The sequence below is a fragment of the Trichoderma citrinoviride genome (assembly GCF_003025115.1).
Source record: "Trichoderma citrinoviride strain TUCIM 6016 unplaced genomic scaffold BBK36scaffold_2, whole genome shotgun sequence".
In the NCBI taxonomy this organism is placed as follows: domain Eukaryota; kingdom Fungi; phylum Ascomycota; class Sordariomycetes; order Hypocreales; family Hypocreaceae; genus Trichoderma; species Trichoderma citrinoviride.
This window is the reverse complement of record NW_020194710.1, coordinates 1798927-1813683: the sequence shown is the minus strand read 5'-3', so window position 1 is coordinate 1813683 and position 14757 is coordinate 1798927. Positions and strand designations below refer to the sequence as shown.

General features: G+C 55.4%; 4 protein-coding genes across 4 annotated transcripts; 2 read left to right on the top strand and 2 right to left on the bottom strand.

Moving 5' to 3' along the window:
• Positions 1-361: 361 nt before the first annotated feature.
• BBK36DRAFT_1156356 (hypothetical protein) lies at positions 362-2470 on the bottom strand (the record flags this gene model as incomplete). The annotated part of the gene is made up of 5 exons (XM_024893920.1): positions 362-373; positions 436-577; positions 651-1055; positions 1115-2272; positions 2436-2470. 5 exons carry the CDS (start codon positions 2468-2470, stop codon positions 362-364), a joined length of 1752 nt encoding a protein of 583 aa, XP_024753119.1.
• A 2877-nt stretch (positions 2471-5347) lies between these two features.
• On the top strand, positions 5348-10276 carry BBK36DRAFT_1110382 (phospholipase D; the record flags this gene model as incomplete). Its single annotated transcript, XM_024889581.1, has 1 exon — positions 5348-10276. The coding sequence occupies one exon, from the start codon at positions 5348-5350 to the stop codon at positions 10274-10276; it is 4929 nt and encodes a 1642-aa protein (XP_024753118.1).
• Positions 10277-10712: 436 nt separating this feature from the next.
• BBK36DRAFT_1156354 (demethoxyubiquinone hydroxylase) lies at positions 10713-11529 on the bottom strand (the record flags this gene model as incomplete). The annotated part of the gene is made up of 2 exons (XM_024893919.1): positions 10713-11246; positions 11332-11529. 2 exons carry the CDS (start codon positions 11527-11529, stop codon positions 10713-10715), a joined length of 732 nt encoding a protein of 243 aa, XP_024753117.1.
• Positions 11530-12395: 866 nt separating this feature from the next.
• On the top strand, positions 12396-14222 carry BBK36DRAFT_1110748 (hypothetical protein; the record flags this gene model as incomplete). The annotated part of the gene is made up of 4 exons (XM_024889623.1): positions 12396-13206; positions 13264-13400; positions 13470-13940; positions 14022-14222. 4 exons carry the CDS (start codon positions 12396-12398, stop codon positions 14220-14222), a joined length of 1620 nt encoding a protein of 539 aa, XP_024753116.1.
• Between the last annotated feature and the right edge of the window lie 535 nt (positions 14223-14757).

Genomic DNA, 14757 nt, shown 5'->3' with positions numbered 1-14757 from the left:
AATTCTATCTGTCCTTTTTTTTTTTCTTATCCAGAGTCGCTCCTTATGTTTCACGATCCATCGTCATGTCTGCCGACTTCGTGATACACCACGCCGTTCATTAATTAGAGCTACTACAAAAGCCGTTTCGTCATCCTACTTCAACACGTGTTACAAACATTAATAGTGATAGATGATTTCCAAGTTTCCCGATCCCAGTTCTGACCGTCCTATCGTTGCCCCCATTTCCTTTTCGCATTATTTTGTCGCATGCTTGCTGAAAATTAGAAACCCATTGCTCATCGTCAGGAGAAGAGAGATGACTCGTTTAAATAATATATGTACGGGAGAAGCGGACTTCGGTACATCGAGCAAATGCTCTTTAGATGACGTACTACAGCTGTTGCGTTAGGAAAAAGCCTCAAGGAATCAACGTGATGAGGCGGGAAAACTTACGGGAATGAAGAGGTAGGGAACGCGTCGTTCATACTCGAGCCAGGCCTCGCCGTACTTGGCGCGGCAGCGGGTAATGTCACGGTGTGCGCGGTGAGCAATCATGCATGCGAAGAAGACGGGGTAGAACCAGGGGAAGGGAGAGCTGTAGGGAAGAAGAAGGAAATTGTCAGCCAAACTGTCTCTGAGTAAAGCTTCCATATGGAACGGTCACTTACTTGAAGCCGGTGATGAGACCCCAGGACAGGGAAAACCACAGATCCGAAGTATAGTGGATCTTGCGAGCAAGACCATACCAGCCGTCGACGAGGATGGTGCCCTGAGGGGTCTCGATGGTCTTGGGGTTCTTGAGCGTCTGCCACGGAACCTGGGGGAAGGTCTTGCGCTGGATGAGGTTCCCCTTCTCCATGGCGCGGAAGCGGTTCTTCTGGCTGTTGCAGCTGTCCCAGACCCAGTACCAGAAGAGATAGGCGACGTACATGGCCACCAGGGCGTAGCGGTTCCAGCGGTAGGTGGCGGGGTCGTGGTTGGCCAGGTAGAGGGTGCAGTGGCAGTAGGACAGAGGGACGCCGGCGAGGTTCCAGAAGATGAGCATGAAGCCCCATTTCTCGTAGTACATGTCCCTGTCTCGAGTTAGTACGACACACCAAGGGAGTGTAAAGGCAATGCCTGTCGCGCTTACCAGGTGGTGATGATGAGCTCCTCGCCCTTGGCGCAGGCGTTGGCGTAGAGGTAGTGCGCCATGACGAGGAACATGACCTCGCCGGAAACGAAGCCATACTGCTCCCACTGACGCGCAGCCGCGCCGAGACTCAGAATCAGCAGAATGTACCAGGGCATGCGAACCTCGAAGAACATCTTAAAGTCAAGGATGCCGAACATGCGAGGGTTCAGCTCGGCGCCCATGAAGAAGTCGTAGATGGGGTAGCCCGTCATGCGGTGCTGCTTACCCCTCCACAGAGCGGAGAAGTAAGCGACGAAGCTGACGATGAAGCCGCTGCAAATGGCCACGGACAGCAGAGGACCAAACTCATCAAGGGCCGTGTAGATGGGCCAGATGCCGGAGAAGTGCAGGCCGGCGAGGACGGCCAAGGTAGTGTACAGGCTGACGTAGGCGTTGCAGAAGTAGTCGAGCTGCTTGCCGCCCTCATGGGGAAGAGGCTTGCCCTTGCCCCAGACGCCGGGGAGCAGACAGTAGCACGCGCCCTCGAAGACGAGGTAGCTCCAGTACCACACCCAAGCCTTTGCGTGAGGGAAGCCATGGGTGTAGACGAGGTTCGCAAGATGAAGTCCAAAGTCCGCCCAGCTCTGGCCGGGTGTTCGAGATGGAAATTTGCCGTCGTAGAACGTGGCGCCGATCCACATGTACCACATGAGGATGGGAAAGAAGATCATCATGAAGGCGGTGCCGACCGAGCCGCCGAACTCGAATTCGCCCGAGTAGTCAATCTTGGGGTCCTGGCCCGGCAGCCAGCCGTCCACCACATGGACATCGCCCGATGTCCCGTTTGCTTTCCCGTTTGTGTGGGCGGCGTCCTTTCCGTTCGGCGCGGCGCCGTTGGTGTAGCCGTTGTTGTGGCCATTGGCGTGGCCATTGGCATGTCCGTTGGCGTGACCGTTGGCGTGGCCGTTGGTGTTGCCATTGGCGGTGGGCGTGGCATCCTCTTCCTCGTCCAGGTTCTCGATGAACTTGGCGGTTCGTCGGCGGGTGATGCGCTCGCGAGGAGCCGGCTCGGCCGAGTCTTGGGCGTCCAAAGATTCGGGGGCCTGTGAGGACTGGCGAGCGCGTGAAGATTGCCTCTTTGGTGTCTCGACCAAGCCGTCGAAGAGCTCCTTCTTCCTTTGTGGGGGGTTAGCACAATTCCTTGGATGACAGGAGCGACATGGCAGCTCTTGAGGTCTTCCAGGCAACTGGTACGGATGAGTTCCCAACAATTTTGCGGCGTGACCCAATCGCTTGCCTCGCGGTCGCAGGCGCGAACAGCTGTTGTTTCTTGACTTACCTCGGCGTCTGCCGCAGAGAATATCGGGTCGCCATGGTGACGAGCAGCCCTTGTGTCTGAGGACTTTTGTCAAAAGAATTGCGCGAGGTCGAACCTGAGCTTCGCTTGTTGCCTTGGGTGCTCGCGTCCCGCTGGTGCCGGTGCTTCTGCTTTGAGCCACGGAAACGAGCGACGCTTCCGGTCTGAGGAGGAGGAGGAGGCGGAGGAGGAGGAGGAAGAGGAGGAATGGAAGAAGCAGGAAGCAGGAAGCAGAAAATTGCCCTCCCGGCGCGAACCGCGTGGAAGAAGCCAGAGACGGGACACTTTCTGGAATCGTGATGTAACGCTATTGGCCCGCCGAGCGACCGGGATGGTCGAGCTGGGATTCAGGGGTAGGCGGGCCGAGGAAGTACCTCTTCAGGCATAACCAGCGCGCGGAGGTACTTTCGTGTCGTGCCGCTTAATTTAGCCCCGGTATGGAAATACGCGGGATTCTGGCATTAGCAGCTTTAGGATTTAAGGCTCCTCGAGTTTAAGTGGCCGGCAACGAGGCATCGGAGGGCGATTTTATGGATCTCCAACTCGGCCCATTGAGCGGCTCTTGTTGCCAGATCTCCGGCCGTATTCGTATCACTGGCGGGTCGTACTCTTGATCGTAATACGAGAGCCTCAGGCGGATTGACGGGCTCGTACACGGTGCGTCAGGAAGGGGGGATGAGTGAGACGCGATGACCAATGCTGGATATTTTACGCGTATTCTGGTATTTGTTTACCTCGGTTTAAATGAAGTCCTGCGTTCTGGATTGTTTATTACATATAGAGGTAAGGAGATACGTCAGTGAGGTATGTATGTAGGTAAGGTAGCGTTCGCGATACTAACCCAGTAGTACTGCTTATTTAAAGCGGCGAGTCTCGCCGACCCGATCGATGCAGGTTACATGTAGATTACCCCGGAGCACCAAGTATCAGATCAGGTTCAGCTGCTATCTTGGGCGGTTATTGGTCCTTGTCGGATCTGTCAAACAGCTCTTTATGCCATGCACAGCAGATGCCGCATGCTGCAGCCGATCGCGTGGCCCAATGGTGACAACCGAAGTTGGCATCCAATGGGGGAGCATGTGTTTATAACTACCTCAGCTGCCTTGCCTTTGCGAGCCTTGTTCTCTATCTGTGTGCGCTGAATGTTTCTCTCTTGTCTTCAAGACATGGGCACCGTCACAGCCATTGTCTACCCATACTTCCTTTGGCGACAGTCTGGCTTTGCCTTGGCGTACAATTACCGTGGTTTTCCAGTTTGATACGTACGGCGTCAGTCAATCAAGATCCCTTCGCTTGGCTCTTCTCCCAGCTACCGACGATACTGAAGACATCCTGCTCTCCTCTGACTCTTCTTATATGGTAAACATGGGGAGAAAACTTGGGAACGCTACTTCGTAATACTTCGAGTGTATGAAGAGGCAAAATGTAGGGCTACGTTGTACGATGGGATTGGATGGGTGAGTACCTGATTGTCAACACTGAGATTATCTGAAGAAAGTTGAAGAACAATACATGAGGTCTGTGGTGACACAGTGATAGCTTCTAGAGCTTCCATTGATTCATTGCACATCATTACGCTGCAAAGATATTACCTATTCAGGAATACGAGTAATATCAGATCGGCGACTCCTGGCCATAGTCGCAATTGCGTCTCCCCTTTCTTGCTGCGGCGGCTTACCAGTTCACTGACAATGAAGACAATCCTGTCACAAGCAAGCAACTTCGCATCTACGAGACAAAAATGCCACCCCATCTACTTGACTTGCATTGAAACATCAAGTACGGGGTAGACCTGCTAGAGTGGCATTCCCAGGTGGCCTTGCAAGGTGCACTTGAAGCCATGTGGCGCAACGCAGCGCCCCTGGAGGTGCTAACGACTCCGCTAATGTGCCCCTACAGCGGTCTCCGTACGCTACGTCCGTTAATCGATAACGCCCGTGGCCCCCTGCCGCTAGACTTGTGCCACAGGAGGTGGTCATTCGGTCATTATCGTCACCACCACGAAAGTTAGAACTCGCCTCAACCATTGTCTTCCCCACGTGAAGCAACGACTGTTGCTCGGGGATTGTTGACTGCTTCTTCGTTTACGAGCCTCAATTTCGGCACTCGTCGCATCACATGCCTAGCGATATCAGCCTGCTCGCCTGTCATTGTTGATGAAAAGCAGACAGGACCCTTGACCGGTCCCTCCCTTTTCCGCCTCGGCCACTGCGGCGAGCTTCTACGTCGCGTGCAGAACATCTTCCCACGCTCGACCGCAGTCGTTCCACCGTCTGTCCAGTTGCGTGACACAACTGCGATTCGAATTCGGATAGAGTTGCCTTCTTTGAAACATTTCTGCTCGGTGACTTTGCGTTCGACTACGAGTCTCGAGATAGCAGAGCCAGACAGAAGCACACTCGCCACGTACTCGGCCGCAACATCCTTCCACATACCGTCTCCGTTACCACATCCCCTCACCTCGCACAGCACCGAGCTACTGGCACGTCACTATGGCTCCCGATCGCCTGGACGAGTCCGTCTCGCCAATGACCAGAACCCCCAATGCTCCATCTCCCGCAAACGCAGAATCACAGTCCCGGTTCCAGCCGCCAAAATCGAACGATGGTCTGTTGGCTGCGACACCCAACTCATCAGAGCAACAGCTGGGCGGCAGAGCATCGCCTAAGACGGCCGGCGACTATTGGAATAATGGACAGAGACACCCTGATGCGTCGCCATTGGGCTCTGGGGAGCTGAAACCCGAAGCTGAAGAGCTACCGCCCCAAGAACAGCGAGACATACCAGCCGGGCTTGTTTCCAGCACCCAGGAGACCTTGCAACCGGAGGGGGGCCGTAGTATTCAGTTTGCTCAGCCCGACTACCATGAGCTTCCCCTCCAGCCTCCGGAGTCCATGCCCGTGGAAGAGCCCGATACGCCCACCCGGTCCCGAACGAGGTTCATGTCCAAGATCAAGGCTTTCGCAGCCAACGGCCCCCAGACGCCAAAGTCCCTTAATGGACCTACGTTCTCCTCTGAGTTCGGCTCCTTGTCGATTCCCAACTCTCCCACAGTCTCCAGAGTCACGACTCGAGCTCCCGAAGCTCTCAACGGAGAGCAGTCTGACGCCGACGCCGATGTCGAGACCGCAGATGAGGCTGCTATACCCGCTGCTGGCAAGAAGCATAAGCGAAAGAGCAGACGCTTCAAAAAGCACTCTGTGTCCAACTTTCCGAATCCCAGCCGGTTTCCAAGCGACCTGGATGCAATCAGCACGTATGATCGCCTGCTCAGGCGCCGAGCAAGCATGCCTGATACCACTCAGCACGACCATGCCGTGTCTGACGGCGAAATTCGCGATAACCCTCGGCGAAAGACGTTCCGCAGAGGCTATTCCTTTATGAGTAATGCAATGAGCCCTCCGGGTGAGGACGATATGGATGACATGGAAAACTCTGCCGTCGTTGGCCGACGCAATGGCCATCTGCGCCGCATCACCGTCTTTGGCGGCGGTGGCCTGTCTGATGGAGATGCGCTTACCCCTAAGAGGCACTTCTTCAATTCGGAACGAGCTTCTAGCTACGGCGCCCAGAAGTGGAAGCAAGTGAAAAGCACACTGAAGCTGCTCCGACAGAAGAAGGACGATCGTTTCGATTACTACAAGTCTGCGGAGCTGATGGCTGAGCTGAGAGCTGGCGCTCCCGCTGTCCTGATGCTTGCCAGTATGATACAGCGGGACGAACATGGTAACAAAAGGATACCGGTTCTGCTGGAACAGCTCAAGCTGAGGATCAAGGACAGCAAGCCCATGCCGGACGATGACAAAGAACGTCACTGGATCTTCACAATCGAGCTGGAGTACGGCAGCGGCCCAAGCCGGATGAACTGGTGTGTGATCAGAACCATCAGAGACATCTATAACCTGCACTTTCGGTACAAGTTTGCTCTGAATAACGACAAATACATGCTCGGGAAAGATCTCGGCGGTCGTCCCAAACAGCCCAAGTTCCCTTATTCGGCGTTCCCCTACCTTCGTGGTGCTCGCAACAAGGGGGATGAGAGCGAGGAAGACGACCAGGCCAGCGGTCGTGGCGAGGAGACCGGTGCCGAGATGACGGCTGCAGAAGACGCTGGCGAAGGGCCTCATCATCACTCGAGAAAGAAGTCTCGAGGCAACTTCCTCGGTATGCGGCGAAGATCGACCGGCTTCACTGACGGAGGCGAACTGTCTGTTGCTGAGGGAAACCAGGGCCTCGATACGCAGACTCGCCGGCAGCGCTATGTCGAGAAGCAGAGGCGCATTCTGGAAAAGTATCTCTCGGAGATGATTCGATGGTTGATGTTCAGGGCCGATAGCAATCGTCTCTGCAGATTCCTCGAACTGTCAGCCTTGGGTGTTCGTCTCGCTGCCGAAGGAAGCTACCACGGGAAAGAAGGCTACCTCCACCTCCAAATGTCCAAGGGCCTTGATTTCCGTCACGTTCTGACGCCTGCCAAAGTCATCTCTCGACAAAGTCGCAAGTGGTTCCTCGTCAGGCAGAGCTACATTGTGTGCGTGGAGTCGCCGGAGAACATGAACATCTACGATGTCTATCTTGTCGACACCAAGTTTAGCATTGTTTCTAAGAAAAAGGCGCTGAAACGGTTCGGCTCCAAGAACAAAGAGAAGAACACCGAAGACGACTTGAATATGGAGCCATCTCCCGAGAAACACCACACTCTGAAAATGCGCACATCAGATCGGAAAATCCGGCTCTTCTCTCGCTACCAGTCGGTGATGCGACAGTTTGAAGACTCCATCAACGAAATGCTGAAGCAGACCGTCTGGTATGAGAAGAAGCGGTTCAACAGCTTTGCGCCGGTTCGGACCGGTGTCTTCGCACAATGGCTGGTCGACGGCCGTGACTACATGTGGAATGTGTCGAGAGCCATCAACATGGCTCGGGACGTCATTTATATCCACGACTGGTGGCTGAGTCCCGAGCTCTATATGCGCCGACCTGCCTGCATCAGTCAGAAATGGCGACTGGATCGATTGCTCCAGAAGAAGGCCAGGGAAGGCGTGAAGGTCTTTGTGATTATCTATCGAAATGTGGAAGCGGCTGTCCCAATCGATTCTGAATACACCAAATTCTCGCTCCTCAACCTTCATCCCAACATTTTCGTCCAACGATCCCCCAACCAGTTCAAGAAGAATCAGTTCTTCTTCGCCCACCACGAAAAGATCTGCATTGTCGACCACGACGTTGCATTCCTAGGCGGTATAGACCTCTGTTTTGGCCGTTGGGACAGCCCGCAGCACCCCATCGTTGACGACAAGCCGACGGGATTCGAGCCATCTGAGATGCCCAAAGACGCCGAGCATGTGCAGCTGTTCCCCGGAAAAGACTATTCCAACCCTAGAGTCCAGGACTTCTTCAACCTCAACGAACCGTATGAGGAAATGTACGACAGGGGCAAGGTTCCCAGGATGCCTTGGCACGACATTTCAATGCAAGTTGTCGGACAGCCCGCTCGAGACCTGACTCGCCATTTTGTTCAGCGATGGAACTACCTTCGCCGGGGTCGAAAGCCAACGAGGCCTTTACCCTTCTTGTTGCCACCCCCGGACGCGAAATTCGAGGACCTCGAGGCCCTTGGGTTGACGGGTACCTGTGAGGTGCAAATGCTTAGGTCCGCGTCCAATTGGTCACTGGGGATTGACGAAACCGAACACAGCATCCAGACAGCCTACGTCCACCTGATTGAGGAGTCGGACCATTTCGTCTATATGGAGAACCAGTTCTTTATTACGAGCACAGAAGCTTACGGGACCAGGATCGTCAATCGCATCGGAGATGCCTTGGTTGACCGCATCATTCGCGCTCATCAGAACAATGAAGACTGGCGAGCCGTCATCCTCATCCCTCTCATGCCGGGTTTCCAGAATACCGTGGACGAGCAAGAAGGAACCAGCGTCCGATTGATTGTCATGTGCCAATATCGCAGCATCTGCCGCGGAGAGCACTCGATCTTTGGCCGCCTCCGCGCCGCAGGCATCGAACCCGAAGACTACATTAGCTTCTACTCCCTTCGACAATGGGGTATGATGGCGAATGATGTTCTTGTGACCGAGCAGCTCTATATCCACGCGAAGACCATCATCGTAGACGATAGGGTTGCGCTGATTGGCTCTGCCAACATCAACGAGCGGTCCTTGCTCGGTAGCAGAGATTCGGAAGTTGCGGCCATAGTCCGCGACACCGACATGATATCGTCTACCATGGCCGGCAAGCCGTACAAAGTAGGCAGGTTTGCCCATACTCTTCGGATGAGGTTGATGCGAGAGCATCTTGGCCTGGACGTGGATGAAATCTTAGAACAAGAGCGGGAGGAAGAAGAGATGAACGAGTCCGCCTTTGAGCGGGACATGGACGCCATATACGAAGAGGGCGCCACGCCGGGCGGCGACGACGAGGCCAGCGCAAGCGACGGCGAGGCCAAGACCAAGAGCCCGGTGATGCCTGCAAGCAGCCTTCGTCTGCCTAGCTTCAACCACGATATTGATCTTGTGAAGCTGGAGACCACCTCGTCCTCGTCCGCGTCTTCTGTGAAGGGCAAAGAAGCCGAGACCGACCCTCGAGTCACGGACGTGGGACACCAGCTGGATGTGTCAGGGTACGGCCCGGATCATTGGAAGTCAGCGGAAGAGGCCGGCGTTGACGAGGGCCTCGACACGGTTGTGGTTGATGGCCGCGAGATGCTCCTACACAGCAGCAAGGGGCTCGCGGAGTCGCATCATCCGCACCAGCACTCGGCTCACCAAGAGCCCAACGATAAGTCTGGTATCCCGCCCGCACCTCTTCCCCCGGCTAGCCGGGATGGAGCGGATAGGACTGATCAGCTAGATCTGAATCCGGGCGCCCCAGCGGTGCCACTGCCTGTTCTTGATGACACTAACATTGGTGGCCCTGCTGCTCATGTTGATCCCAAGACAGGTCGTCCGACCAACGAGCCATTCCACCCGATGGCAGCGGACATTCTACCAGCGGTCATTAACAAGGACTGCATGCGTGATCCGCTGGACTCAACATTTGTGGACGAAGTCTGGAATCGAGCCGCGCGCAACAATACACTGCTTTATCGCAGAGTCTTCCGCTGCATGCCCGATTCCAAGGTAGGCACTTGGGCTGAGTACCGTGAATACATGGACTACAACGCAAAGTTCCGCGCCTCAATGGAGGGCAATTCTGCCGGGAATGAAAACGAGCTCCGTCGCGAGACGAGCCGGCAGCAAGCTGCTGCCACGGGCGACGAGGCAGTACTTAAGCATAGCGACCAGCCGACAATCCAGCTGCCTGAAGGCGAGGAGGAGGAAGAAACCGAGAAACCAGCTTCTTGGGGCAGCAATGCAGCGGACCCGGCTCTCCGCCCCCCGCCTGTGGATGGATCAACGGATAACCAGAGCTCACTAGAACCGCCCTCGCCCGTCTATGCTGCAGGGGAAGTGCCATTCCCTGCACTGGATTCTTCTCCTTCTTCGAAGCCAGTCTCGCGAAGCAAGAGCAAGGACCGTAGAGCGAACTTCTCGACGCTGGAGAAGCCGACGTCCAAGGACACCAATGCCGCTCCTCCTCCGACGCCGTCTGGCAGCGCGCCAGTCAAGCGCCGTCGCCGAGCAACGACGAAGGGAAGCCGCCGCGGGCTCTTGATTGAAGAAATGCCTACGCGTAACGAGGCCGAGCAGCTGTTGGGGCTGATACAAGGCCATCTGGTCGAGTTCCCTTACGACTGGCTGCTCACAGAAGAGCACAACGGGAACTGGGGCTACCAGGTGGATGGTGTGGCGCCGATTGCCATTTAGTAAGTGCCGATGGCTCACAATCTCATCTTTGAAGACGACGAGGCTAACCGCATGTTTTACAGTAATTAATCGATCTTTTGTCTTCTTTGACCTGACCTTTCTTTCTCTCATTCTATTTCTTACTGGGACGGCACAGCGAGTAGCGACGGAGGGACTTAATGCATGGCATTTACAGCGGGATAGAGAGGTTATATTACATACGTACGGCAGTGAAGCCAGCTTACAAGTCTGACTGGGGTAAAGGTAAGTTTGGGAGCTATTCAGCCCTGGTGGCGCGTTTTTACAAATCCATATAGATTTCCAAGGCCTGCCTGTTAAAGCCTTTGTACGCTTTTATTCCTCGCAAACTGGTAGCGAAGGCGTAGATAATAATACAAAAAAGCATATATCTATATACACTTCTGACACACATGCCGAGTAGCTGCAGAGCCGTCAGCTACACCCTTTCGCTCACCCATATTGCACCGCGGCACCCAGCCCTTATAACATTCGTCAACAGCCAATGAGGCTCTGCCTTTTTGGCGTCGTTTTCCACGGCATGATCCAGATGCTCCAGCTCCTCGTCCCGTATCCGGCGGAGCGTATCCACGAGCTGCTTGATCTCGCCGCTGACGTCGTACCCCTGCGCCTCCCACTGGGCAATCATCTCAAGGATGGAGCGAATCTGCTCGTTGTAGTGGCTGCCGATCTCGGTCTCGACGGCCTCGGTGCAGGCCATGGCGGCCTCGCGGCCCATGACGGCGGTGGACCAGCCGAGGCCGCTGGCGAGGACGGACCAGAGCGGGTAGAGGGCCGTGGGGCGGACGCGGTGCTTGTGGATGAGGTCGTTGAAGGTGGTGAGGTGGGCGGCTTCCTGGTCGTACATGTGGCCCATGAGGGGGCGGAGGTGAGGGTGCTTGCGGGTGATGACGGGGGTCTGGGAGGAGTAGATGAGGGTTGCGGCGAGTTCGCCGGCTTGGTTGACTCGGAGCTGATGGTGCTCGGTTAGTGAATGTATGTTGTTATGAGGAGGGTCTGGGGTGCTGGGATTGGTGGAAAAGGGCGGTCGAGCTTACGGCGGAGGAGAGAAAGTCGCGTTGCTCTTGGGTGAGAGGCTTGAGCTTCTTCTTTGGTGATTCTGCGCTCGGATTCTCGGAGGATGGAGATGTGGCTGCTCGGAGGACGGCGCTGGTGGAGAGCGGGCGAGAGGGAGCTCGGAGGAGGTGTCTGCTGAGGCCGGTAGCCTGTCGGGAAAGACACCGAGCGGGCGCCATTGTGAAATTGGGAGCAGGGAGGACTGCCGAGGTATCAAGGAGCAAAGAGAGGTATTACTGATTGCATCACCAGTGAAGCAGCTCTCTCGGCATCATGGACTCCAAGAACTGGGACCATGCACGTATGATGCCGGCCTGCATACGGCAAGGCTACCGATTGGCTGAATCTCATCCGCGGCGGATTAACAATCTTCCGCCACGAGCGCAGTCGCGTTAATTGGCAGCGAGTCGCTGTACAGTGGTGGAAAGGCGCTGAGGTTCTGAGGCGTCTCTGCCTCTCTTCCCTTAACCCTCTCCTTTACTCTCTCCTGTTGGCCCATTTGCTGTGCGAATCGTGGGCTTCAGAAGGCCGTCGGCAGCGATATACAGGAACTGCATTACCATTACAATCACCTTTCCATCAGCCTCTTCTGCTCTCAGGCGTCCAGACGCCTCATCCTTCGACTCGAATCGAAGTGCCGTCGCGTTTGCTTTGCTGCCCATTGATCGCTGTCAACAACGTCGGGCTCTTCTCGCCACCGCTTCCACCCCCTGAAGGCATCTCTCGGCCATTGATCACAGGGACTACGTCAAAGACTACCATCATGGCCGATATCGATGACGAGCTCCTCGCCCTTGCGGGCGGTGACTCGGACGAAGAGGGATCCGTGAGCGAGAGCAGAGAGCCGTCGGCGTCGCCACCGCCCGCTTCCGACGATGAGACGCCCAAATCACCAGAGACCAAGTCAAAGCGGCGATCAAAACAAGAGGATTCGGAAGATGAGGGCGAGGCGTAAGTGATTCCACTTCTTATTGTGCTGCCGAGCAGCTGGGGGGGTCATTCAAAGCGAACAATAGGTGTCGCGGCCACTCAGTTTCTCCTCACAATGGACTCAGTTTCCCTCCGCGTCAATTATCGGGCATTTATTAACGTGCGACTCTTCCGTCCCTCCCTTTCCAGATCCGATGCTCCTTCACACAACTCCCTAGAATCAGCCTCGATGGATGAGTCCGACTCTGATGCGGAGCCTGCGCGCGGCGCGACACGCTCTGCCCCTGCCGCCGGTGCCAACGATGACGACAAGTATCCCGTCGACGGCATGTTCATGAGCGAAGCGGAAAAGGCTGAGATCATGGCCATGCGAGAAGTCGAGCGAGAGCAGATCATCGCGGAGCGAGTTTCTGAGATAGAACGTCAGCGACAGAACCGGCTTCTGCGACAGATGGTCAACAACGTGGAGATTGAGGAGCGCAAACAGGTCAAGAAGAAGCGTAGCGCCGACACGGCCGAGCTCGAGGACAGTGCGCGCAAGGTATCGAGGACGAAGACGGCCAAGGGCAGCGAGTCAGCCATTGATTCCTTTCGCCGGGCTCGCGCTGAGAAGCAGAGGCGGCAAGAGGACCGAGAGAGGCGGAGGGACGATGTGTCGCCAGATGGCCGGGAGTCTAGGGAGCCAGAGGACAGTGACGATGAGTTTGGACAGACCCGCACTCGCTCGCCGGAGAAAGCTGCAGCTAGGGAGCTGCCGCCACCAGAGCTTCGCGACTTCGAAAGGGTCCGTCTCGGCCGGAACGAGTTTGCGCAAGTCTGCTCTACCCCTGGCTTCGAGGAGGCCATCACTGGATGCTACATCCGTATCGCTCTGGGTGCCCACCCTGAGACTGGCATCGAGCAATACCGCATGGCTCTGATCAAGGGTGAGACTTTATCCCCGATGCAGTTTGCTTGCTACATGTGCTAATGATGCCTTGCAGGATTCACAACCAGCCGACCATACGCTCTCAACGGCCCCCAAGGGTCTTTCGTGACTGACCAGTACGTCAAGGCCGCGCACGGCAAGGCCGTCAAGGAGTTTCCCTTTATTGCGGCTTCAGGTGGCTCATTCACAGAGGTACTATCTATTGCTTCAGCTTCATACTCTGCCCATTGGCAAACCACCGTGCTGACAGGTGACATCTAGGCCGAACTGAACCGATACAAAGTGACGTGCCACAACGATGGTGTGGCATTGCCTACCAAGGAATTCCTCGTCAACAAGATTGATGACATTAACGCCTTGATCAATCACAAGTGGACGAACGAGGAGATCAAGGCGCGACTGGCGAAGCGCAACGAGCTGCGTAGACGCTTTGACCCCCAGGAGCGCCAGCGGCTTGCCAATCTCATCGAGGAAGCGACCCAGCGAGGCGATGACCGAAGGGTGGAGGAGCTCCAAGAGGAACTGGAAAAGCTTGGTAGGGAACGGCTTGCCTTCAAGACTAGCTTGGGACCGTCCAAAAACCCAGAGGCCACCAAAGCTTCTTCGGAACAGGACCGACTCGCGGAACGTAACCGAGAGAACCGTCGACTCAACCAGGAAGCGGTCCGGAAGGCTCAGCTCAAGGAAAAGGCCAAGGCGCGAGAGATTGAGATGGCTTTGAAGCGCGGCGAGGTCATTGAGGAAGACTACTCACGACGACTACGAACAAAGGCCAAGTTCGTGCACGACGTCAACGAAAAGGTCGGCGAGAAGCCCGAAGCTCCCAAGGACAATGGCTCGGCCGCGGCGACCAACGGGACTAAGGGCCCTTTGTCATCGCAGATCCAGTCGCACCTGGCGAAGCTGCAAGAGAAGCACTACTCTGAGAGCAAGGGCCTGCCGACGATCCACAAGCCCATCATGGACGACGATGTTATTGGAGCGCTGGATTTGGAGATTGACGTGGAGATTTGAGCCACTGGCTTTAGCCTCAGGCTTCTTGTTACCGGACTAGATTACTCTTGCTTCTTCCGTTTGAGATTTACGTACTTGATCGACGAGGGATTCTCTGAAAAGAAAGTGGACGGTGGAAAAAGAAAGGCGGGCATACCTGGAGTTGGACGGGACGGAATGGATTTATACAGCACAAACGGTTACTTGGTTCCTCCGCTGCGAAGTGAGAGTGAGGGTGAGAAGCCAGAGCAAATGATGAGGTAGAGCGTGTACATAGATGGAAAGGGGGGAGACCTTTGAAAATCAACGACTTGATGACGAGTTTGTGCTGTACTGTAATGCCATGTGCTGTCTATTGTTTGATCTGAGTCTTTTCGTCTACCGATCATTGAAGAATAAAGAAGTAATGCATTCCCGAACCCAAGCAAAGTTCCCATATCCGCCTAACAAAGTAAATGCAATGATCAAAGGTGGCTATATAAAAAGCAGGTGAACGTGCACAAAACCAAAACGAGAACGAATAACATGCCGCTATTACTTGCCCGTATATATAGAA